Source organism: Vipera berus, assembly GCF_964194415.1.
Source record: "Vipera berus genome assembly, chromosome: 3".
Classification (NCBI taxonomy): domain Eukaryota; kingdom Metazoa; phylum Chordata; class Lepidosauria; order Squamata; family Viperidae; genus Vipera; species Vipera berus.
Window position 1 is genome coordinate 179,771,661 of NC_138204.1, and position 24,980 is coordinate 179,796,640.

Here is a 24,980-nt window from a genome sequence, read left to right on the forward strand (position 1 = left end):
ATGACCCCAAACATACGTCAAAAAGCACCCAGAAATGGATGGCAAGAAAGCACTGGAGTGTTCTGAAGTGGCCAGCAATGAGTCCAGATCTGAATCCCATTGAACACCTGTTGAGAGATCTTAAAATTGCTGTTGAGAAAAGGCACCCTTCCAATAAGAGAGACCTGGAGCAGTTTGCAAAGGAGGAGTGGTCCAAAATTCTGGGTGAGAGGTGTAAGAAGCTTATTGATGGTTATAGGAAGCGACTGATTTCAGTTATTTTTTCCAAAGGGTGTGCAACCAAATATTAAGTTAAGGGTGCCAATAATTTTGTCCGGCCCATTTTTGGAGTTTTGTTTGACATTATGTCCAATTTGCTTTTTTTCCTCCCTTTTTTGTTGTGTTCCAATACACACAAAGGGAATAAACCTGTGTATAGCAAAACATGTGTTCCTGCAATACTTTTCTGTGAGAAATACTTGATTTTCTGGAAAAAATTTCTGGGGTGCCAACAATTTCGAGCATGACTGTATAATCAGTCCTCACATTTACAACTTTGGCAGCATTCTGATAGTTGTGTGATAAAATTGGGGCAAATTGCATGTATTTACAATGGTGATCACATGTCCTGGGGTCACATGATCACCATTTGCAACCTTCCAGGCCAGCTTTTGATAAGCAAAGTCAATGGAGGAAGCAAGATTCACTTAATAACTGCAATAATTTGCTTAACAACTGTGTGCAAAAAAAATGTAAAATGAGGCACAACTCACTTAACAACACTTTCTTGGCAATGGAAATTCTACTCCCAGTTGTCATAAATCAAGACTAACTGTAGTTCAACCTCGCCCTCCACTCAGTTCATCCACAGACTTAATCAGTGGTGGGATTCAGCCGGTTCGCACCACTTCAGCAGAACTGGTAGCTATTTTTTTGTTGCCCAGGCCCAGAATGGACTTCTGGAAGCAGCATCCACACAGAGAACCTGTTGTTCACATATTTGAATCCCACCACTGGACTTAATCCTCCATATTTCTTTAGTTCTGGCAGAGAGAAAAAAAAGTACTTCGTTTCAAGTTTGAAACCAAACACTGCATTCTGAAAGTGCCATCAAACAAAAGTTGGAACCAATTGAGTCATTCTGTGCTTTTATCAAAAAAGCAAAACTCAATTAGCATTTTGGCAATGAAAAAACAGTTGGGTCCTATTAAAAAGAATATCTGTAGCTCAGGGTTGAACTGTGGAGTTCTTGGTGTTCTCTGAGCTTGATTGTTTGCTTGCAGATGTTTTCATTAACCCGCTAATTAATAAATTACCTGCATCATCAGTGTGAACAAGGAACAAATCACATCACCACCAAAAGTGACATGGCAGGCTACTCTATATAAACAGGCAGCAAACATCACACTCACTTCTAGTCTAGTGAAAAGAAGGACTGGCTGACCATGATAGCAGTGGTCCAATATTTTGAGTCTGCCACAAAAAAAAGAGAGGGTCCACCTATTTCCCAAAGCACTTGAAGGCAGTACAAGAAGCAACGGATGGAAGCTAATTAAGGGGAGAACCAACCTAGAAGTAAGGAGAAATTTCCTGACAATGAGAACAATTAACCAGTGGAAAAGGGTTGCCTTCAGAAATTGTGGGTGCTCCATCATGTTTTTAAGAAGAGATTGAACAGCTGTTTGTCCAGAATGGTATAGGGTCTCTTGCTTGTGCAGTGGGTTGGACTAAAAGACCTCCAAGGTCCCTTCCAACTCTATTATTCTATTCTGTTAATTAAGCAAGCAAACAACCAAGGTCAGTAAGCACCAAGGACTCCACAAACAACTATATATGGAAGCTAATTAGATATTTTAGTTTTATATTGACATGTGGGAATATGATACAGCTCCATCCAAGCAGATGAACTCCAATACCATTTTCAGAAGTGCCAATGTTGCCTGCCTCAGCCTCCCACTTTTCATTTTTTTTTCATATGAAAAAGACAGCAATACAAAAATAACAAGGCACAAGTTGTGCCTACTCCAAGAAAACTTTCCAATACTTGTGTAATAAGTTTGTAGAGATTTGAAAGACCCAATCATACTAAAATAAGCCCTCAGTAAAAAAAAACCTGGAGTGTGGGAAAGAGAACTACACTGATGATGACTTGGTTTAGATCTGCATGTATACTCTGTGCTTTTTTCCATCTAAAGGCATCCTATATATCAATACCAACAGAAAATAGGATGCACAGAATTCATATATGTCAGCTCTCCCAGGTAACCCAGATAGAAAACACCACTAGATGAGTTAATTCTACTGTAAGGCTAAATTAACAGAATCTTGCAAATCTGACAGTACAAACCTCCTGCTGCCACTTTAGACTGCTTCATCCATTAGAACAGGTCTTTCCCAAGCTCCTTCTCTGAGAAGGAGGAGGAGGAGAAGGAAGAGGCATTATATCATCTCTATCAGCTTACTTTTAAATGGCATGGGGAGATGCATCCCTCCTGGAAAACTGCTTAAGTATTTTTTTAAAAAATCTGTTGGGATTTCTCCAATCTACAGAAAAAGGAGTAAATGCAATTTTAAAAAGGAAATGGGATGAACTAGCCATTTTCATGATTCCTGACTTATGTATTTGCTCCCATCTAATTATGAATCTGTTCGTCTTGCCATAAAGTAGAAACAATGTCCATGCCATCATATCAAATTCATGCATGCATTTGGGGAACATTAACCATTCCTCTTTTGGTGCATGCCATCTTTTAAATGCAACTGTGCAAAGCGTGATGAAGCTGCAGAACTTCTGTGGAATGCATACACAATAATAAAATAGGATTTTTTCCCCCAAGTAACAGTTTGATAGGGGGATGTTCAACCTGTAGATGTCCAGCTGAGATACTTTGCCATGCTGGCTAACAGTGAAGACATTTGAGGTTCAACAACACTCAGAAGCCATAATACCTCCTTCCCTCCCCCTCTCCTCTCTTGCTTTTCCAGCAAAGATTAGATAATGTGTTTACACTTTTACTTTCCTTTTTTATTTTTTGCTCAATGTATTGATTGCAGATTCAGTTTTGCAACATTCATTTACAAACAGAAGGCTTTGTGGTGATGATTCTTTAAAAAGAAAAGCAAAAATAAATGAAAGGAAGACTGGCAACAGGTGTCACAAAATCCATCTTGTCAGATGTTTAATGAGGTAGAAGAGATGTTCCAGATCTTAATTAGTTTTTTTAGCAGTGAAATCCAGTGCAAAATTACCTCTTTGAGATTTTAATTTTCCTTTCTCAGATAGATTTCGCATCTAGATTATAATTTACTACAAAAGCCTGTATTAAAACTAAGAGAAAACAACTACCCAAAAAGGTATGTGAAATTAAACAATAAATTCAAAATTAAAGCCATTTGTATTTAGTGATGTACCAGATATACACATTTATTATTGTAATATTTAAATACTGAATATATCTTACAAAAGTAGTTTATAAGATTCTGAGACTGTCTAGAACCAAAAGTCTGACGATCTCATTTTTGCAATCAGATGCTAAATTGGGAGTGTGTGTGTCAAAAAACTCAAGCTGACTGTAATCATGCAATTAAAGCTCTCTCACATATGTAAAAAATGGGGCAGAGCTACAAACGTGTAGGCCTGGGCACCATCTTGATGTTTTTGACCACCTCCGCAGATGGTCCTGCTGGAAGATGTATTATTCCCTACTACATTAACTCATCAGAGCAGCTCCTCCACATATTTACAGGTTTTAGAATTAGGGAAATCACATCTTAACAGCTTTCTTCCCCCCACTTGAGTTAATTTAACTAGTCACCAGTCACGGATGCATCACCATGGTTACTTTTTTTAGTAATATTATCCCAATATTTCTCTTGTATAATCCATAATCACAAGATTTGTTAAACAGAATCATGTTTAATGCACGGTTTCCTGAAAAATTACACCACTTTTTCCTGGAGTAAGCATGCAGGAGATTTGGGTTCATACCTAACATTTACATTTGGCTAGTTTGCATATCTGCATATCTGTATGCTTTCTTACTTTTTCATACAGATTGATTGAGCACCTTGAGGAAGATCTGTTTGATGCAAAATCAAACAACATGGGTAATGCAGGCCCCCTAGTGCCAAACATGTTACAGTACATTAAAGAAAAAGTTTATCAGCTGTTCATCAGCTTATATGGACTCAGTGAAAACCACACAGGACAGAAAAACTCTATAATTCAGTCCTTAATTTAAGTAGATTTTCAGATAAGCCCAATCATGTTTTTACAAGCACTGTCTGGCTTAGCTCTCTTTCAGATAGAGGTGCCAGTAACTTGGTGATATCCAGCTGGCTTGGTTAAAGCTCCAATATGGGAAGAGAAGTTGTCTTACAACATTTAATCCTTATTAGATATGAACAGTAAACATAAACCTCAATTTGGTAGTTTTAGATTCAACATTCTTATAATAATAATAAAAGATATTCTAACCCAATAAGCAAACAAGAAAAACATTGTTTTTTTGTTTTTAATCCCATTTATATCCCGCCCTTCTTCGAAGACTCAGGGCGGCTTACAATCTAAGAAGCACAAATCAATGTGCTTAGCAATAGCCTTCATTCTATGTATATGCCTGCTTATTAGGGATTTCGGGGGGGGGGGGGAAGCGGCATTTTTACAAAGTCAGCTTATTGCCCCCAACAATCTTGTGCCTAGTTGCTTAAGTTAGGTGGTTTACATTTTATACTAGTGAAAAATCCTGATCCCTCAGAGGCTTCAAACAATTGACAGTTGAAACCTATCACTTGCCTGTGCAAATCCTGCATTAGAAACTAATTACATTAATTTAGTAATAAATTAGATTACACCTAGCAGCAAGAGCTGAAAGGATGTACCCTTTTTTTAAAAAAAGAAGCAACTCTCAAATTAAAGCTATAAATACCATTTCTTAAACATCTGAATTAGCCGTCTTTTCTTCCTCCCCTTTTCGATGATCAAAAGTACCCATATGGAGTAGCAAGGGTACTTAGCATGCAGACATGCTAAGAAGGTACAGTAGGAAAAAAATGTATACATTTCATTCTTAAAAGCACTATTAAATTGTATTTCTTTTATTATTCAGCAATAAATATAAATACAAGACCATATGCTCAAAGTCATATAGTGAAAAAAACAAAATTGAATAACTGCATTAAATTAAACAAACTATATAACAATTAGAATACATTCACATTTATTTCTTCTCATTTAATCATTCAGCATACTGGGACCAAGTTTTCTATCAGCCCAAAGGACTACAATAATATTGGGAGGTGGAGTGGGAAATAAAGGTGAATTACAATTTTTTAAAGACCATTCTAAAACTTAACACATTACGGTAATCTTTATTTCAAGTTTTGGAAGATCTCATCAATCACTGTAATCAGAAAGGTTGCAAAACAGCAACAAAACAAATAAAAGCACAGTTTGTGGATCGTGCCTGATCCATAGGCTATGGTGTGAATACTTTGGCTTATTAATATTAATGAAATGCATATACAAAAAGTGCAATTATAAAAAGACAAAAATAATCCTACATATTTTTTAAAAAGGCTGATCTTGAACTCACATTAATAGCATCATCAACATGGAAGGTTTTTATATTCACTTATGTAAAGCAAACTATAGGGAAAAATCTATGAGGTTTTTTTCCCCATAGGCCACACTTGCAGACACCCTTGTATTTATGATATTAGCATATTTTACCCAAGAAAAGAATTTGTCACAAATATTTAATCTATATATCAAAATAGATTTAGTTTTCCAAATTTGCATATTTATTGCACTATATGAAAACCGTTAATATTTCCTGCCTGAGCAGGGGGTTGGACTAAATGACCTCCAAGGTCCCTTCCAACATTATTATTATTATTATTATTATTATTATTATTATTATTATTATTATTATTATTATTATTATTATTATTATTATTATTATTTCAGTACTTAGGATGATGTAGATTAAAAATCCACAACTACCTCTAAAAATATTTAGCACTTTAGTTATTAAACAGTTATGAGAAATCTTAGAAAACCATAGATCTTAACTGCAATAAGTATAAATAAAGCCAAAAACTTTATGGGGAAAATTAGTCTCTCCTAAAATAAGATGCCATTTTAAAAGAAGGATTCTCTGATCTTTAAATTTTTGTAGAAATAGTATTTAAAATAGAAAACCTCAAGCACCATTTATCTAGATAAATGATATTAACTGATTGATAGAATCCTGAAATGGGATGAAAGTCATTATACAGCAACTGCTTTATGGCTTTCAGAATGGATCAACCTGAAATGTTAAGATTCTATTTTGAGGGGGGACTGGGACACAGCTGAGAGGCAAAGTGAGTCTTTCCCCCCCCATCATGGCTAGTTTTAGAAAATAAAATGCTATCTGAAACTTTATAAGCATCCTTAGACACAAAAATGCATCTGAAAATATTGGTCCTGTCTATTCGAGTGACTCATGAGGTTACCAGCTTGCAGTGGCATAAGGGAAAATGCTTCCTGGAGCACCAAAAGCAAGATTTAATTCAACCTTCCATAAGAAGATGCCTCTCAAATGTATTGGGCTTCAGTTTCCATGAAACAATTGCTGTACTTATGAGTTATCTCCACAGCATTATACAAATCCCATCGGTTTAAAGTGCTTGGATCACACAAGAAGTGATTATGAGTAGAAAGCAAGGGAGGAAATTAAAAGGTAGGGAAGGAGAAACTAATGAAGCTCAGAATCATCTATCTGTATAATAATAATAAACCTGTAGAAGACATATCAGTGAATTTATGGCAGATAGTTTCTTTAAAAAAAAGAGCAAAATCATTTTTGTGCTACATTATTCCAAGAAAGATGTATCAAAGAAGGGGATCTCAAAAAAGGGATTAAAAAAATACAACATTGTTTGGGTGGCTGATGATGTGTACTCCAAACACTAAAACAACATGCTAGGATACAGAGACAGGACTTGATGGCAATTGGCAGGTTGAAGATATGAGATTAAAAAGTCATTCCAGCGGGAGGCTCAGAATGTGGAAAACTGTCTCCTTTCTGTGTCCAAGGAGAAACTTTGTCTCTTGTTCAAGAATGGGTTACCTGAGAATTTTTTTATATCAAGCTGTTTCTTAAAAGACAGAAACATTTGTAGTAGATGTTCTTTGATCAAAGGGAAAAGTCGTCACTCCCATTCACATGGAGGGCATCTTCTTCAACTTTTCCCATTAAATAAGTTTTAAACAAACACAAATAGTTAAGTGAAATTTCTCAGCCACACAAATAAAATATGTACAGTCAAGGCAGACATAGTCTAAAGATAAAACCCATAAAATCCTAGAGTTTTTTACCAACTTCAGATATGATAAAGACCAGAGCAATGACAGTTCTACTGAGGGTCAGGCAAACCCTTCTGCAGACCTTGTCCCCTCTTCTCCAGGCATGTAATAATATGCAATGGTAACTGAAGTCTGTGTGATTTACTGTAACCCCCAAACCAACAAGTGCTGCTCCATTCCTATTTATTTAACCCATAAGGGAGTCATATCCTTTGTGCTTGAATTGAACAGTTATTGGGGACACTTAGAACTATTCCTGCACAAGGTTCATGTAATTCAGGTTTTTCACAACAAGCTTTTTAGTCTCAACCTGATGCAAAAGCTTTTCCCAAATTCACTTTGGAACATAAGGAGTGATTCTACAGAAAGGAATGGAAAGGATAAGTTCTACAAAGAGCTACACACAATCTGAATTTTTTGTTTCTACAGTACAAATACACTATTTCAATTTAAACAGAAGGCTTAAACCATTTTAAAATCCACTTATGTTCTTCAGGATAGAAATTTAATCAAAAAAGTAAACCTGATCAAAAGATGAAAAGGTCCCAGTGAAAACAGGATTAAAATTATAAATCAGTGCATCAATCTCAGCCTTTTTGCTCGAAAAATGGTGATTGCTCTTCCGGGCTGCAAAATATTGGAGATATATGAATTATTTCACATTATCATCTTGTGCAATCCCAATTCTTTTGTTAACATTATGCTTAATGCTAAATATAATCCAGAAACGTCCAGAGTATTACAGTTTAGAATATTTAAAACTCTTTTTTCTTTCAACCTTCCCTGCCTGTAGGTTTTTCTGAATCACCATATTTAAAGGGGAAATTTATTTGGCTGAAATTAGCATTGAAAAATTGGTAAAATCTCAGCTTCATAGTGGGTAAAAGGTAGATGGCCTTTTCACAAAAGACAAGCAGCTGGTCAGACGTTATTGTGGAATAAGTCTTTTGAGCTCAGTGCAGTTGAAGTAAGAGTAAAATTTTCAATATTGCAGCCTCAATATCTAGCCATTTAGTCTAGTAATAAAAATACAATCTTTAAAATATGCTTCATTGTCAACAAATATTCCATTAATATGAATTTCATATTTGCAGCATAAACAATGGCAAAACATCATGATGCTTGTCTTTTCACTCTCTTTTTTAAAGAAATGTTTCATCTTTTCCACCCATATTCCTTACTAAGGTACATACCTTCATTGACAAAGAAGTCAGCTAGGAAAAATGTTACTTTCATAGATGCTGAGGAATGTGGAATGCCAGTTGAATTTTTCCATTCAAATGGATTTTTTTCTGGATGCCACTGGACACCATAAATAGGGTAACTGTAAGCTACAAAAACAGAATACCCTTAACGATCAAAGAACAGTTGAACACCAAAATTACCCTCTATCATCTCCAGAGAGAGTTATTTGAGGATCTTGAAACTAAGATTGCTTGATGGCAAGATGCAAAGCATATAAATTTAATAAATAAAACTTAATCAATCAATAAATAGGAACAAAGAGCAGACTCTCAAAATTATCAACCAATGTACTGCTCAATAAATTTTCAAAAATTAACAGTCTGTGTTGTCAAAATGGATACAATGAAGTGAATTCTTATTACAGAAGCTTTCGTGACAATCTCTCTTTTCAGTCTGGATAGAAAAGACTAACAGGACTAACTAACTCTTTGAAAATAAGAATACAGACCAGAGACCACTGTGCCATCTATTCCAGTATTGTCTGTTTTGCCAGTAGCTTCTCTGCTCACTTGATCACTTGAACTATGATCATTTTTAAACTAAAAAGTTAAATGTTAGTGTTCTATTGCTAAAGTATGGTCCTGTTGAGCATAGAGCTTTCAACAACTCTTTTAAAAGGGCAATTAAGAAATAGTAACAAATATTACTAATTTAACTAATTAAACTAACATAAATTAACAATGCAATAATTCCAATTTGATAACACTCTTTCATCTACCAATAATCTGAATGCTAAAGAATAATATACTACCACTGAATATAAGAACATTTGCAACTGTCTTCTTGGTGAAGTACAATTTATATTAACTTCCACCAATATAAGCATAAGAGCATGATGAGAGTTTTAGTTAGACACATCTGAAAGTATATAAATCAGGGAGAACAGATGATGGCCACAGAAAATTTCAGAGTCATGTTTTCTTTAGCCCTCCTATGTCCTCCACTAATGGAAAATCTGTAAAATAATATCATTCTGTTGCATGTTTTCTAATTCTCCTTTGTTTTCTTTGTAGAAATAGAACAGTAGAATGCAATGACCTCACAATACACACCTTGCAGTTTTAAATATATGAGGAAAAGATAGAGGCAGAATGACATCTGGAATCCATCTTATATTATTTGAACAAATGATATTTTCTCTCCTGCTTCTTTACTGTGACCACAGCAGTTTCTAGAGATGTTTTGAAGATGGTAGAAAAGAAAGAGAAAACCTATTCTACCATTTTGTCAGTGCAAAAACTTCACTAGATTTCACCAATAGGCTACAATTTTTAGTTCTAGATAGCATTTAGAGGCTAATTTGATTACCTTCCATGGTAGATACGAACTCCACATTATGAAAATTAGTTGTTAAAATCTTATAAAAGTTGCGCAGTTTCTCATTTTTTGTGTAATTCTGTTAAAAAAAAGGTAACCATGATTTAAACTAGTTTTTAAAAGTGGACATTTTTATCTGCATCATTTTATTAAGGATAAGCCAATAGAACAATTTCTCTCTGGTGCCCAACTGGATCCCTTCTTCAACTTTGCACCATTCGAACTTATTCAGTCCAAATTCCTAAGTTTGGCCCTTCACCCACCCTAATGTGTCTGTAATGCACCTTGAGACCAGAGACAGGTCTCATGAAAGTAGAGGCTAGAGTGTAAGCAATCATACTCAACTGCTGGGTAGACTACTATTTCTCCCTCTTGATCTTGCTCAAATAACTATGAGGTATGATTTTCAGTTTATATGGGGGGAAAAACCAGTGACAACTAAAATATCATCTTTGGGATTCTTTCCTTCTGTTCAGCATGGGACATGATCAGGCCAAAGTTCTCATTATACAGCATTTATCAGATGCAGAGTACTAATTGGACCTAGCCAGGTTCCCAACCATTATCAACAATGAGTGTAATAGGTACCCTACCTCCCCCAAAGCATACTTAACTAATCTTTAAGTACCTAACCACTTAAGGGCCTTTACTCTGACACAATGTCAGGGTTCCCCTCAGCTGTACTTGAAAACTAATACAAGAAGATTCCTTACCCAGAAAGATAATGTTTCTGTCACATTGGACATGTAGAAACTACAGAACATGTACTTCTACAGTACTTATATTACAGTGATATTCATACTAGCCTCATTTCACCATTATTGCATACATATCCAGGATACAAGACAATTCTACATCCCCCTGCTTTCTCAGATACCAATCCTGATACAATATACAATGGTGCCAGATTCTGCACACTTAAAATTATGTAAAACGTATGCCACAAATCAGTTTTAATGAGCAGATAGACCATTATTATAGATTATATTGTATTATGATAGATTGACTTTGCCAGGCTTTTTTATGCCCATTTATTGCTGCTACCCCTCATTTTAGACTTTTTTTAGATTTTTGTTAGCTTCGTACTGTATGTAATTTTATTTTTGCATTTCATATTTTTTATGCTTTTAAATTTCTTGTGCCCCACCCTCCTTATGCTGGTCTTTGACCATAATTGACAAGAAATTACCTGCATGGATAGGCTCCAGAAATGAAAGTGTGAAGATACAGGCTCTGAAGCTAACAGTTCATATATCTCTTCAGGAAAATCCTGGAACATCTTACTGTGGTTTGAAGCTTATCCCAAAAGCAAAACAAAATGAAACACCAGTCATCAGCATCAAGAAAAGCAATAATTAGGTTCAAATTCTAGGCTAGGCTACAATTTGTAAACCATAGTCGTTATGTTAACCAACTTGCCAAGTCAAAATGCAATATCTCACCCTATGCTTTACTGAGTTGTGTCAACCAATATTGCCAACTGACTGCAGGGCACTCTTTTGTTTGCTCAGATTTGGACTGCAGACCTAAGCCAGGCCTCTGTCCTTCATAAGCAGACGGCCACTTAACCTTCCTGCTGCAAACATTTGTGTCAAATGCTTGATTATGCCCAGCAGCCAATCCAGAGGAACTTATATGACATGCTTACATATGAAGATAGTGATAGATAATGAAAGATAGATAATGAGAGCCTGAATGGGACTTATGCTTAAGTTTCTTATGCTTCATTCAGGTTTTATACACTGAAAGTATTAGTGTCATGATTATATGACACTATACTGTATATTGTCTTTAACATATATTTTAAAACAATTCCTTATAAACAGCTTTTAAATTTAATCAAGAAAATGACAGCCCATATATTTCTGAAGAAATGAGTATCACAACACTAGGGAGCTAGGAATTACATTGCATTGTTCCTAACTCAGTACTGCTGTCATTAGATAGAATGTGCAATATAAGTGCCTTTTTCCTCTTTCTATTCTGAACAAGCAGAAACTTCTGTTACTATAGCGAAAAGAGATTATCAGCATTGAGGTTGACTACTTTTGGGTTGCACTAGATTTGGACCAGATCTTCAGGAGTTAGCCACAAGATAGAGGCAGAAAGTCACTGCTACCCCCACCCACAAATATACCCTTGTCTTCTTTACCACTGAAAATGCTACATTATTAGGAAGAACTACTGAATATCCTGAGCTCTGTCAAGAATTCTTATTGCATTTCTATTACAAAGAGCTGAGAAAACGCAGCTATTCTGTTCACCTTCATAGGGAAAAAAGTTAACTGTCCTGTGTCATGCATTCCTCAAACTACTACTTCATTGAGCTTCAGAATTCATTAATACATCAATTCTATGATCCCCAGCAGAATTTAGACATGTTCTATTGGCTAAAACTTGTGAATTTTCACCTTGAGTAAAATTCAGTGGCATTGTAAAGCCATTTGTATTTGTCCGGATGAGTAAGTTTTCTCCACTCGTGAGATAGGTGAGCAACTGGTGTCCCAGGCATGTCCCCCAAATGGGAAAATAATCTTCTCTGTCATTGGCCTAGAAAATGGCAATGGAAAAAAATGGCAATGGAAAAAAATGCCTACATCAATACACAAAACCTAGACTAGTCACTAAATGTTTTGAATTATAACATCCATCAATCCCTATCAGCAATCATCACATTAGAACTATATTTGACCTCCAAAACCATCCAGGTAGGAAAACCTTCATTCTCCATTATAATGACAAAGCAGCCTAGACATGAAGGAAAATATTTTGCCTTGAGCAACTAGAGGAAAGAGGGGATATAAATCAAGCAAACAAGCAAAATTAAATTAACACAACTGTAGCTTTGAGAACAGAGTTGATGCTTGTGGGCAATCATTCCACAAGTAGGTTTTGTTAATTGAATTGACATATTTTCTTTTCAAATAACAATGTCCAGTCGTTTCTAATTAGCAGGAACATAAGCAATTATTCACCCAATTCCTGCATGCAGTGTTCTGTTCAGTGATTAAACTAATACAGACTAAAAAGAGGCTATGGACAAAGAGAATATAATATGACGTTTTACAATATTAGGATTTATTTTTGAAATGCATCTATCAAAACTATTTAATTTACATGTATCACACACTCATCAAGATAATCCTGTTTTACATCATAAATATATCAGTTGAAGCCTACACACCTCTATTGACAAAGTTATGTAAGCTGAAAATTGTGTAAACATGAATCACCTACAGCATTCATGTCTCAAACGTTAATGCAGGTTGATTTGAATGCAGGAACACTTACCTCTAATGCTTTTTTATAGAATATTTTAGCAACTCTGGAAAATTCAGAAGTTTTAAGATCAACACCACCTCCTGGAAAAAGTATTCTAAGAAAACATGGTTACAACAATTTTATTATCAAGAACAAAATCCCTGCTGATCTCAGTTGAATGAGGGTATGAAGGAAGAAGTTTTAAGATATACAACAGACTACCAGTAAGTGCAACTTAAGCTTTAGTTCAGCTTCTTTTTCAATAACTCTACAGTTTCAAGTTTACTGCTCTAAAAGACCAGTGTCTAACAAGATCTTCACAGTTCTAGTCTGCACTTACTTTAAATGCAGACGAGATTATTTTTCAGGAGCAATCAATGTTACATTTATTAAAAGAGCCAGGAAAACAGATGAACCACCATTCTGGACATAATTTAGCTTTGGGCTAAGCAACATTCAGTCCTTCAGAGATCACAATTCCAAACTCCCTGCATCATTAAATTGTTGCTAAAGGCTCACTGATATAATCCTATTTGTATTTCTACAATTTATTACTCTCAGTAATTTTTTTTATTTATCAAGTACTTTACAAATTTTATCACCATCTTCCTTATAAGGTAGACTATTCTCCATAATATTCATCTTATGATTTTTCCTGGCTGGGAACTAAGATCAAAATCTTCAGAATCATTTTGATATCCTGATGCTCCTTACTACTGCATGATAATTAACATACTGGTATACTTACCCATTTATAGAATGGAATATCTCATCATACTCTTCATTGGAATGATTCAATCTATAATAATTTACAATGAAACATTCTACCATAAGTATGTATTATTCCAATGTCAGATTTTAATTGTCTTAGTCACTAAATGCCAATAAAATTCATCTTTAGTAACACCTGAATATAATATAAACTTTATAAGAGTCAACTACCCCAAATAAAGTTTACTATCCTTCTCATAGCAGATTTATTAGAAAATGAAATGAACTACACATATGGATTATGATGGGGGAAGCCTGAATTCAAATTGATCACTGAATCACCTAGGGATACTAATGATTTTTTTACTGGCATTGTAATTTTTAATGGGATTATTGTGAGGGCAATGTTTTCCTCCAAGAACCTTAAGGCAGCATATATGACTGGTCCTGGATTTTCCATCTTATCTTCAGAACAATCTCAGAGATAATGATTAATCCCAATGATTTTCTTGGGGTGGGTGAATATATTTATATCCTTTTGTTTAGGAGCTTAAAGCAGTGTGCATTGCTCTCCCTCCTCCATTCTTCTACACAACAATCCTGTGAGGACAGCTGAACCAAGAGGAGTGAGCTTCCATGCTTGAGGTGGACTTGAACATGGATTTCCCCTATCCTAGTCCACAATCTAGTTTCTGAGTAGCAGATATCCCCATTCCTAGTTCAAGACTCTACTACATATGACATCATATGTGAGAGCAATCACATCAAGAAAATATTATTTAATTCCAGCCCTGAAGACCGACATTATAGCTCTTAAGCAGCTTATTCACAACAGCTGCCTTTAATTCTCCAACACTGAATATTAAATCCTAAGTAAGTTTCTGTGCGACAATATTCAGTATCACATGACATCTTGAAGATAAATTTAATTATATGTTTGTTATGACTGGCATATCATGTGAGCATGTAGTTGTTAGCAGCTTACCTTACTGGTACTACTCTTGCTCCAGCTGATTCGATGAATTTCACATAAGAAGCAGCAATATAAGAACTTCCAAACTTTTGAAAATTTCCAAAAGTTTCCTGAGCTAATATTCCTAAACCATCCAGAAAAAGAGACAATATATATTATATATTTGTGCCATTCTAAGACTAGTACATAGAGGCTGATAAAATAGCAGAACTATACTAATTGATATATTTCATAGTATTCAATAATTTCCTGAATCCTTTCAAGAATAAATCTAAGACAGCATCACATGTTGTCATTGTGCAATAGAAAACTCTCATATTTCTACAGAGAATTGAGAACATGTCCATATCTGGGGCTATTTGACAAAGCCAAATCATTATAATTTGCTATTCAAAACAGCATTTTAGTGAAATTATGCAAAATCAAGAAAGTGACAAAAAGATAAACACATCTTACCCTGAAACTTTCCATATGAGAAATGTGAAATGGCCTTAACAAAAACAATATGAATCTATAATGCACATACATCAAATTATTTCTTTTAGAGGTGAACAGTAGAATACATAGCATAAAAAATGGGCCATTTTAAGGTACGTGTTTCCTGCTGTGATTCAGGTTTCAGCTTGGTGCTTTTCAAATCCTAAAGGGGAAAACAACTCAAGAAGCTTGGGAAATTTTGAAAAGTGAGATAATAAAGGCCCAGTCTAGTACAATACCAACAAAGAAGAAAAATAACAGCTCTCAAAAGAAACCAGCATGGCTGCATAAAGAACTCTCTGATAAATTGAAAGATAAAAAGGACAAGTATAAGAATTGGAAAGAGGGGCACATAACTAAGGTAGAATATCAGCAAATAGCCCGTGCCTGCAAAGATGAAGTGAGGAAAGCTAAGGCTCAAAATGAACTAAGGCTTGCGACCAAAGTCAAAAATAACAAAAAAAGCTTCTTTCAACATATAAAAAACAAGAAAAAAGTTAAGGAAATGATTGGTCCATTAGTGGGGGAAAGTGGCAAGAAGGTGACAAGCAACAGGGAGAAAGCAGAACTATTTAATTCGTTTTTTGCATCTGTCTTTACACAAAGGGAAAAAACAGTCCAACCTACCCAAACCAGTGCCATAAAAAACAGAATAGAAACGCAAGTTAAGATAGGCAAGAAAATGGTAAGTGAGCACCTGTCCAGCCTAGACGAGTTCAAATCACCAGGACCAGATGGATTACACCCCAAGGTTCTCAAGGAACTGGCAGACGTGATCTCAGAACCACTGAACTATATTTTTCAAAGATCCTGGAGCACTGGGGAACTACCAGAGGACTGGAAGAGAGCTGATGTAGTTCCCATCTTCAAAAAAGGGAAAAAAATAGATCCAGGAAACTACAGACCTATCAGTCTGACCTCAATACCTGGGAAGATTCTGGAAAAGATAATCAAACAACAAATCAGCGAACACCTTGATGCAAACAAAGTCATCACTAAAAGTCAACATGGGTTTGTCAAAAACAGATCATGCCAGACAAATCTTATTACATTCTTTGACCAAGTGACAAAATTAGTGGACCAGAGGAACGCTGTAGATATAATTTACTTGGACTTCAGTAAGGCATTTGATAAAGTAGATCACAACCTACTACTTGATAAGATAGAAAAAGGTGGGTTAGATAGCATTACCACCAGATGGATTCGTAGCTGGCTGACAGGCCGTACTCAGCGTGTGGTCCTCAATGGAACCGCATCTACATGAAAGGAAGTGTGTAGTGGGGTGCCCCAGGGCTCTGTTCTGGGCCCAGTGCTCTTCAATATCTTCATTAATGATTTGGATGAGGGGATAGATGGGGAACTCATCAAATTTGCAGACAACACCAAGCTGGCAGGAATAGCCGATACTCCAGAAGATAGGCTTAAGATACAGAAGGATCTGGACAGACTCGAACACTGGGCACTATCTAACAAAATGAAAAAAGTAAGGTTCTACATTTAGGCAGGAAAAATCAAATGCATAGGTATAGTATAGGTGGTACCTTGCTCAATAGTAGTAACTGTGAGAGGGATCTCAGAGTCTTAGTAGACAATCACTTCAATATGAGCCAGCAGTGTGCTGCAGCTGCCAAAAAAGCCAACACAGTGCTAGGCTGCATTAACAGAGGGATAGAATCAAGATCAAGTGAAGTACTAATACCACTTTACAATGCTTTGGTAAGGCCACACCTGGAATACTGCATCCAGTTTTGGTCACCACGATGTAAAAAAGATGTCGAGACTCTAGAAAGGGTACAGAGAAGAGCAACAAAGATGATTAGGGGGCTGGAGGCTAAAACATATAGGGAACGGTTGCTGGAATTGGGTATGTGTAGTTTAATGAAGAGAAGGGTGAGGGGTGACATGATAGCAGTGTTCCAATATCTCAGGGGCTACCACAAAGAAGAGGGAGTCAAGCTATTCTCCAAAGTACCTGAAAGCAGGACAAGAAGCAACGGATGGAAACTAGTCAAGGAGAGAAGCAACCTAGAACTAAGGAGAAACTTCCTGACAGTTAGAACAATTAACCAGTGGAACAACCTGCCTCCAGAGGTGGTGAGTGCTCCAACACTGGAGGTTTTTAAGAAGAGACTGGACAGCCATTTGCCTAAAATGGATAGGGTTTCCTGCCTTAGCAGGGGGTTGGACTAGATGACCTCTAAGGTCCCTTCCAACTTTATATTATTATTATTATTATTATTATTATTATTATTATTATTATTATTGTTGTTGTTGTTGCTGTTGTTGTTGTTGTTGTTATTATATTATTATTATTATTATTATTATTATTATTATTATTATTATTATTATTATTATTATTATTATTATTATTATTATTATTATTAAATCTTTTGGACTACAGCTTTTAATTTCCAGCCAGGATGATCATTTGGGTCATGCTGATTGGAGTTCTAGAAACTTTGGCCAGACCACTTGGTTGCCATAAACTTTTAAATATTTTTAGAAATCCAGCTTGTTAAAATATGAAATGCCTTTATTTTTGACTAGCTTTGCTCTTCAAAATTTAGTACAAAGAAAGCAAATTTCACTAATTATTATTTCACCATTTGGTACATGTTTGCTATATTGCTACTAAGAAAGAAATTGGACATTCTCATTTTTTTTACTTAGGGTGCATGCCAGAACAAGGTGAAATCTTTTCAATATTTTCCAGTAAATTATGCAATGTCACAGCATGATCCATTGCACAACCATTAGAAAAGTCATCTGCTCAAAACATTCTGATATATCAACTCTGATATATCAGCCTTCACTAAATGCTGGATCTGACAACACATCTTCATTCCAAGATTTCAGTGACACAGTAAAGAGGAAATAAAGCAACAACTTTAAATAGGAACAGATTAAAATCACTAACAATTTTATAAATCCAGTTTAATCTGATACAGATAGTCCTCAACTTATGACCACAATTGAGCCCCAAATTTCTGTTGCTAAATGAGACAGTTAAGTGAGTTTTGCCCCATTTCGCTGTTAAGCGAATCACAGTAATTTTTAAGTTAGTAACACAGCTGTTATAAGTGAATCTGGCTTCCTCATTGACTTCGCTTGTCTGAAGGTCGCAAAAGATGATCACATGACTCTGGGACACTGCAAATGTCATAAATATGAGTCAGTTGCCAAGTGTCTGAATTTTGATCATGTGATCAAAATGGGGATGCTGCAGTGGGGATGCTGTAATGGTCATAAGTGTGAAAAATGGTTATAAGTCACTTTTTCCAGTGCCATTGTAACTTTGAACGGTCATTAAAGGACTATCTGTACTTTAATGACTATCAGTCAAGGACTATTGTAAGTCAAGGATTATCTGTACTAAAAATCAACAGCATATAATAGTTTTATTTAACTATTTATCTCTATCATATATTTGATGTCAATACAATAGGAGCCACTATAATAGATGTATTGACTACAACTTCCATAATTCTCAGATACTGTGGAATTATTGTAATTATAGTTCAAAATATCTGAAGGGCAGCAGGGTTATTTGTAGAAATATAATACAATACCAAAACAATTGATATTTTGTATTATGTTATGTTTTACAAAAAAACACTTTGTACTTGAACTCCAAAACATGATCGCTGAGCTTGGTGGTTTTCTTGCAGATGTTTCATTACCCATGCTAGATAACATCATCAGTGCTAGAAAGGTCTGGGGTTTGCTCTTATTTTTATATATTTTTATGTTAGTGGCTTGCCCTGTTAATGTTGATGGGCTGTTTCCTTGATTAGGCTGTTGTTTACTGTTAGCTTGTTTGTCTATGTCCTTCCTTTATTGGGGTATTGTTTACTTTTTGATTGTTGGTCTAGAGTTACCGTAATCTTGGTGTTAATCTCTGCTCATATGAGTGTTGATTAGTTATAGGAGGATGTTTACCCACTATAACCACTATAAGATTTTCATCCTTTCTTTTATAGCCTCATTCTATTTTTAGAGAAGGGTAGTGAACAGCTATCTTCTAAATGATGCCTAAATATATAACTTGCATTCTTCATTACTGCAAGTTGGACTACCAAGAATTATAAAACAGCAACACCTAAAAGACCATCTAGTATCAGATGTTTTTATTTCAGCAAAATCCACTGTAGCTAAAAACACATAAAGTCATCTAATCAAGCACAAAGTTCACAGACTTTTTTCACAGAATTTCACCAGGATCAGTCAGTGTCTGGGACTGACTGTTCACTGACATTTATAAATAAATATCTATGTAAGAATTGTCTGTCATTGATAAAGAGTTAATTTTCTCCAGAATCCCCAAAGTGAAGGAACTGACCAAGGCCAAAAGCAACTGTTCCAACAACTGAACAGCTCTTCAGATATATGAGCAATGCATATATAAACCCCAGTGAGTTGTTAAGGGTTTTTGTTACCAAATCAATGTCAGCTCTTGCCTGTTCTATAATAATGCTGTCTCTATTCAAAAAAAGCTTGGGTGACCATCCTGGTGTATTTCTCCTAGATAGATGAATAATAGAATTTGTACAAGCTTAAAATAATTATTTGCATAGACTCCAAATATTTCAGACTTTACATGAATCCTCTTGATCAAAACAGGCAGTTTTACCACATCATTTTCAAAACCTGCATAGCAGTAGTAATTGAGTTCTAATGATAACTAAAATACATTGAAGTAATAAACTTTTGGCTAAATTGGGTAGAGTTGTAGATCAATGTATAGCTGGTATGTGCCCATATATTTATTTCAGGCCTTTGGTTGCAAGTTGCAAATCTTAATTTGCCATTTATCACTATCCCATTGTGTTTCTTATCAGGATCCAAAAAAGCATTTGATGATGTAAAATTGAAAAGAAAATATCTGGACAATTTAATAATTTTGGATCAATTCAGTCAGATCAGTCCAAGTGCTTTCTCATTCTAGAAGGCAATGATTGGTATTATCTATTGAGTTCAGTTCTTTGTCATTTTTGCACATGCTTCACAACTTAGAGCAATCGAGTTATGTGCATTGCTACTCCAACTGTATCTGTGCCATCTCCCATTGCCTTTCCTTTCTACTATTCTTTCCAGCAGCATCCTTTGTATAGAATAGTATCTGAGTATATACTCTAAATATTTCAATACCAGTGAATCTTTTATCACTCCAAGGAATTCTCAAGATTCAAGAATGAATCACAAATATTTCATTTCATGTTTATTATGTGTTTCATTCTAAACTAACTATTTTAAAAAATAAAACTCATTATTCTAACCTATCTTCAACCACATTCGTCGGAGGTTATGTTCCCTTTTTTAAATATTGGCACAGCAGGGGAAAACAGGTAGAATAACAACACCTCCATCAAGATATCCCATTCACGCCTTAGCACTTCTTCTGAGAAGCCAATATAACGGATTTCAGAGGGAGGAACAAATTTGCTAGCCGAAATAAGGATTAACTTCAAGGGCAACAAGGATTTCTTTCTGGTAACCAGTCAAGAGAAAAATCACAGTGAAGATTTAGAAAATGCTCCCATTTAAGCCACATAGCGACAACGAACATTATAAAAAGATCTCTCTCCTTCCTTCCTTCCTTCCTTCCTTCCTTCCTTCCTTCCTTCCTTCCTTCCTTCCTTCCTTCCCTCCCTCCCTCCCTCTCTCTCTCTCTCTCTCTCTCTCACACACACACACACACACACACACACAAAACGTAAATGCCCATTCAGACACACAGACATACAGATAGACATTCATGCAGAAACGCCCCGATCTTTCTCTTTCGTAACACTGAACGAAGTCCTGGATGACTAACTGTCATCTTCGCTACTCCTCCTATGAACGTCCTTCTACTTACCAATAATCGGTCGCTCGTTCTCACTCCGCAGCACAAAGGAGACCGCGGAGCAGCAGCAGAAGGCGAGAAGGCCCCAAGTCCCACGAACTTGCAGCCCTCTCGTCATGGCTGGCATTCGCCCAGATCTCTGCAACTCAGCTCAGTTGTCGAAATGAACCCTCTCTGCAAAAGAGCCCCAACACACAGACGCCAGCGAGCTATTGCAACTCCGCCCACTCGTGATGTCTCTCCGCCGCCAATGGCAAGCTGGGAAATGTAGTCTAGAGCAAACTGGTCCTTTTTCCTTCCCTCTGAAAGTGTCATGTTGTTATTTCTCAGTGAAAGTTGTTTTAAACGAAGAATAAATGAAAAAGATTTGTGTAGATGTTAGAGAGCGCCAAAAGACTTACTGGGGAATGAGTTTTTCTGCCGCTCAAGAAGTAAGTAAATTCTGTGAAAATTAAGGAAGTTCCAAACAACTATCCACAAAATTGTTTATATAAATGGCATTGAAATAGGTGACTTGATCATAGCTTAACTGTACAAACATCGTCGGTCAATGGCTGCAACTAATAGAGTGCAGACTAATAAAAGTGGGCATACAAACAGAAAAGACTGATAAAATGAGCAGTAATAAGTAAAAGTAGTAAAGAGTAAAAGTAGTAATAAGTAATAAAAGGGTAGTATAAAGTTTAGCATAGATTGTTAAATTGGTTCTTACATGCAGTACAAGAATATGTGCATTACTTAGTACATTTAAATAGACTGCTCATTAATGTCCATAATGTGTAACCTATTTCTCAATAAGTTAAATTTAAATGAATGGGAAAAGGGGTCCCTATCTAGTTTAGATGTGGATTTCATACACAATATATGTGGCAAACTAACATTTTTGAAAGGTTGGAGTTAAACACTGCCACACTGACAACCCCTAGGTGCATGAATGTGTGTTTTAAGTGTAGGATGATACATAATACGATATTAAAGTTTCAGCATTACTAGAAGCCTCTTTCAGCTGTTGCTGTATGCTAGGATGATGGGGATCTCCATACACTGCATTTTTACGTTTTCTGGGCTTCTTCTTGTAAGAATTTCATTATCAGATTTGGTAACATCGTTGGTGCATTGGGAAGTGGGATGCACAACCAGTGCACTTTTGTGGTGACATGGTGATAATGTAGCAGAAGGAAAAAGAGAAAGACGAAAATGAGCACAAGAAATACCAAGAGTGAACAACTGCACAAAACAGAGAAATATTGAAAATCCTTAAGGTACATAGGAGCTACAGCAGCTGAGTTAGGACTTCCCACCCCCATCCCCCCAAATAACAGAAATGTACTTTGCTTAAGTTGACCCACAGCACTCTTTATTGGCCTTTACTTCAACAGATTAGATTTCAGCTATTGGGACAAATCAAATTATGCAATTATGTGGATTACAGGTAAGCAGGTTAAAAGCAGCAGCCTGGATGTCCTTCCCCAGAGTAACCTCTTTTCGGCTGCAAAACAAGTTTGTTTTCCAAGTCTTTTTGTTGTCATCTAACAATATGAAGGTTGACTTCAATCCTTCCAAGGTAGGTAAAATGAGGACCCAGATTGTTGGGGGCAACATGCTGACTCTGTAAACCCCTTAGAGAGGGCCATAAAGCACCATGACACAGTATATAAGTCTAAATGCTATTGCTATATCCAGATTTTGGCAGGTCAGATTTCACATTCTAGTGATTGATATGCCATCTTGAATCATATCCTGGTTTTCCATGTGAAAAGAAGGGAGAAGATGGGGAAGTATATTTTAGAATAAGGATAGCCAGTAGCATGATGCATCCTTCCCATGTTAAACATAGTTGTGTCCCACAGAAATCTATCAATGAATAATAAAAACTGGTTTGATCATATGACAACTCTTTAAAAGGACGGAAGAATCATACATAAATTTATATATTGTGGCTTTATGTGGCTTAAACACTATAAATATGTTCTTTGGTAAAAAAAAGAGAGAGAGATTAACAACAGTGTCTGAAGCATTAGTTTCTGCTTGTTTCCTATTGTACTGTATAGTATGAACTTCTGGATATCCGTGACTCTTTTTCCCTGCTTTATGGTTTTCTTACTTTTTAAGCAGTAAGCTGTTGGGTGGCCTTTGGATTTAATTTAAAATAAATAAATGCAGTGGTAACAAGCAAATGCAGTGGTAATAAGCAAGCCAGTATGATTAATATTAGCTTTGGGGTTTGTTTGTTTGTTTGTTTGTTTGTTTGTTTATTTATTTAATATACCGCCCTATTCCCAAAGGACTCAGGGCGGTTCACAGGGCAAGTTAAAACAATACAAAAAGGAAAGATAAAATAGAATTAAATTAATACTAGCCCACAGGATTAAGACAAAGTTAAAATTTAAATTTAAAATTAATTTAATTTAAAACCCCTCAGTCCAGGCCAGACAGTTCAAACAACCAGGTTTTTAGTTCCCGGCGAAACGAGCGAAGGTCGGGGGCAGTCCGAAGTTCCATCGGCAGTTCGTTCCAAAGGGCGGGCGTGCCCACAGAGAACGCCCTCCCCCTGGGAATCACCCGCTGGCAATCCCTAACTGGCGGAACCCTAAGGAGGCCCTCCCTGTGGAAGTGCACAGGACGATGGGAAGCTGATGCTGGCAGCAGGTGCTCCCTAAGGTAATCCGGACCCATGCCATTTAGGGCTTTATAGGTCATCACCAGCACCTTGAATCTCACCCGGAGGGCAACTGAAAGCCAATGCAGCTCGTGGAGAAGAGGTGTTACATGAGAGTATCGGGAAACTCCCATTACTACTCGCACGGCTGCATTCTGCACCAGCTGAAGCCTCCAAGTGGTCCTCAAGGGCAGCCCCATGTAGAGAGTGTTGCAGTAGTCTAACCGGGAGGTTACAAGCGCATGAGTGACTGTGCGTAGGACATCTCGGTCCAGATAGGGCCATAACTGGTGCACCAGGTGAACCTGGGTGAAAGCCCCCCTGGTCACGGCTCCTATGTGATCTTCCAAACTGAGCCGTGAATCCAGGAGGACACCCAAGTTACGGGCCCTATCAACGGGGGGTAACACCTCACCCCCCCATCGTTAATGATGGAAAAAATGGTTCACTCGAGATGCCAGTATGCACAACCACTCAGTCTTGGCAGGATTGAGTCGAAGCCTGTTTCTCCCCATCCAAACCCGAACCGCCTCCAGGCAATGGGACATCACGTCGAGGGCATCACTGAATTGGTTTGGGGTGGAAAGAAAAAGCTGGGTATCATCAGCGTACTGATGATACCCCACGCCGAAACCACGGATGATCTCACCCAGCGGCTTCATATAGATGTTGAACAGGAGAGGAGAGAGGTTGCCAATTATCCGTGTTCATAATGCCATAAACAACTCCCAGAAAATTGCCATTGTCCCCAGAACCCTACAGTCACGTCAAAACTGCTGAAATATAAACAGTCATTCTGTCTGATCAAGAGTAGATGTTATATTATGAAAATTAGATTTGAGTCAGTCAGAATGACACACTTTCCCATGTCAACTACTAGCTGGCATGGGCACTTGTTCTGCTCCATAGTGTGCAAACATAGAATGTTGAGTAGCTTCAAAAGTATTTTTTACACACACACACACACACACACACACACACATATACACACGAATGTACTGCACACATAGGAACTTGTATGCTGAACAAATGACAATAGCCATTTAGGGCAAATGTGAAGTGAGAAGTACATATGGAAGAACTCAAAGTTCTTTGCTCATCTAGTTAGAAGATATTCAATACTGTATGAATATAATCCAAAACTTACTGAATAAAAGACATT

The 24,980-nt window shown here is 36.5% G+C and overlaps 1 protein-coding gene across 1 annotated transcript; it reads right to left on the reverse strand.

Moving 5' to 3' along the window:
• Window positions 1-5,060: 5,060 nt before the first annotated feature.
• GGH (gamma-glutamyl hydrolase) lies at window positions 5,061-21,344 on the reverse strand. The gene is made up of 9 exons (XM_081324249.1): window positions 21,172-21,344; window positions 14,850-14,961; window positions 13,902-13,952; window positions 13,184-13,268; window positions 12,304-12,442; window positions 11,082-11,188; window positions 9,884-9,971; window positions 8,524-8,661; window positions 5,061-7,957 (listed from the first exon to the last, which is right to left on the reverse strand). The coding sequence occupies exons 1-9, from the start codon at window positions 21,284-21,286 to the stop codon at window positions 7,836-7,838; spliced, it is 957 nt and encodes a 318-aa protein (XP_081180375.1). The 5' UTR covers window positions 21,287-21,344; the 3' UTR covers window positions 5,061-7,835.
• Between the last annotated feature and the right edge of the window lie 3,636 nt (window positions 21,345-24,980).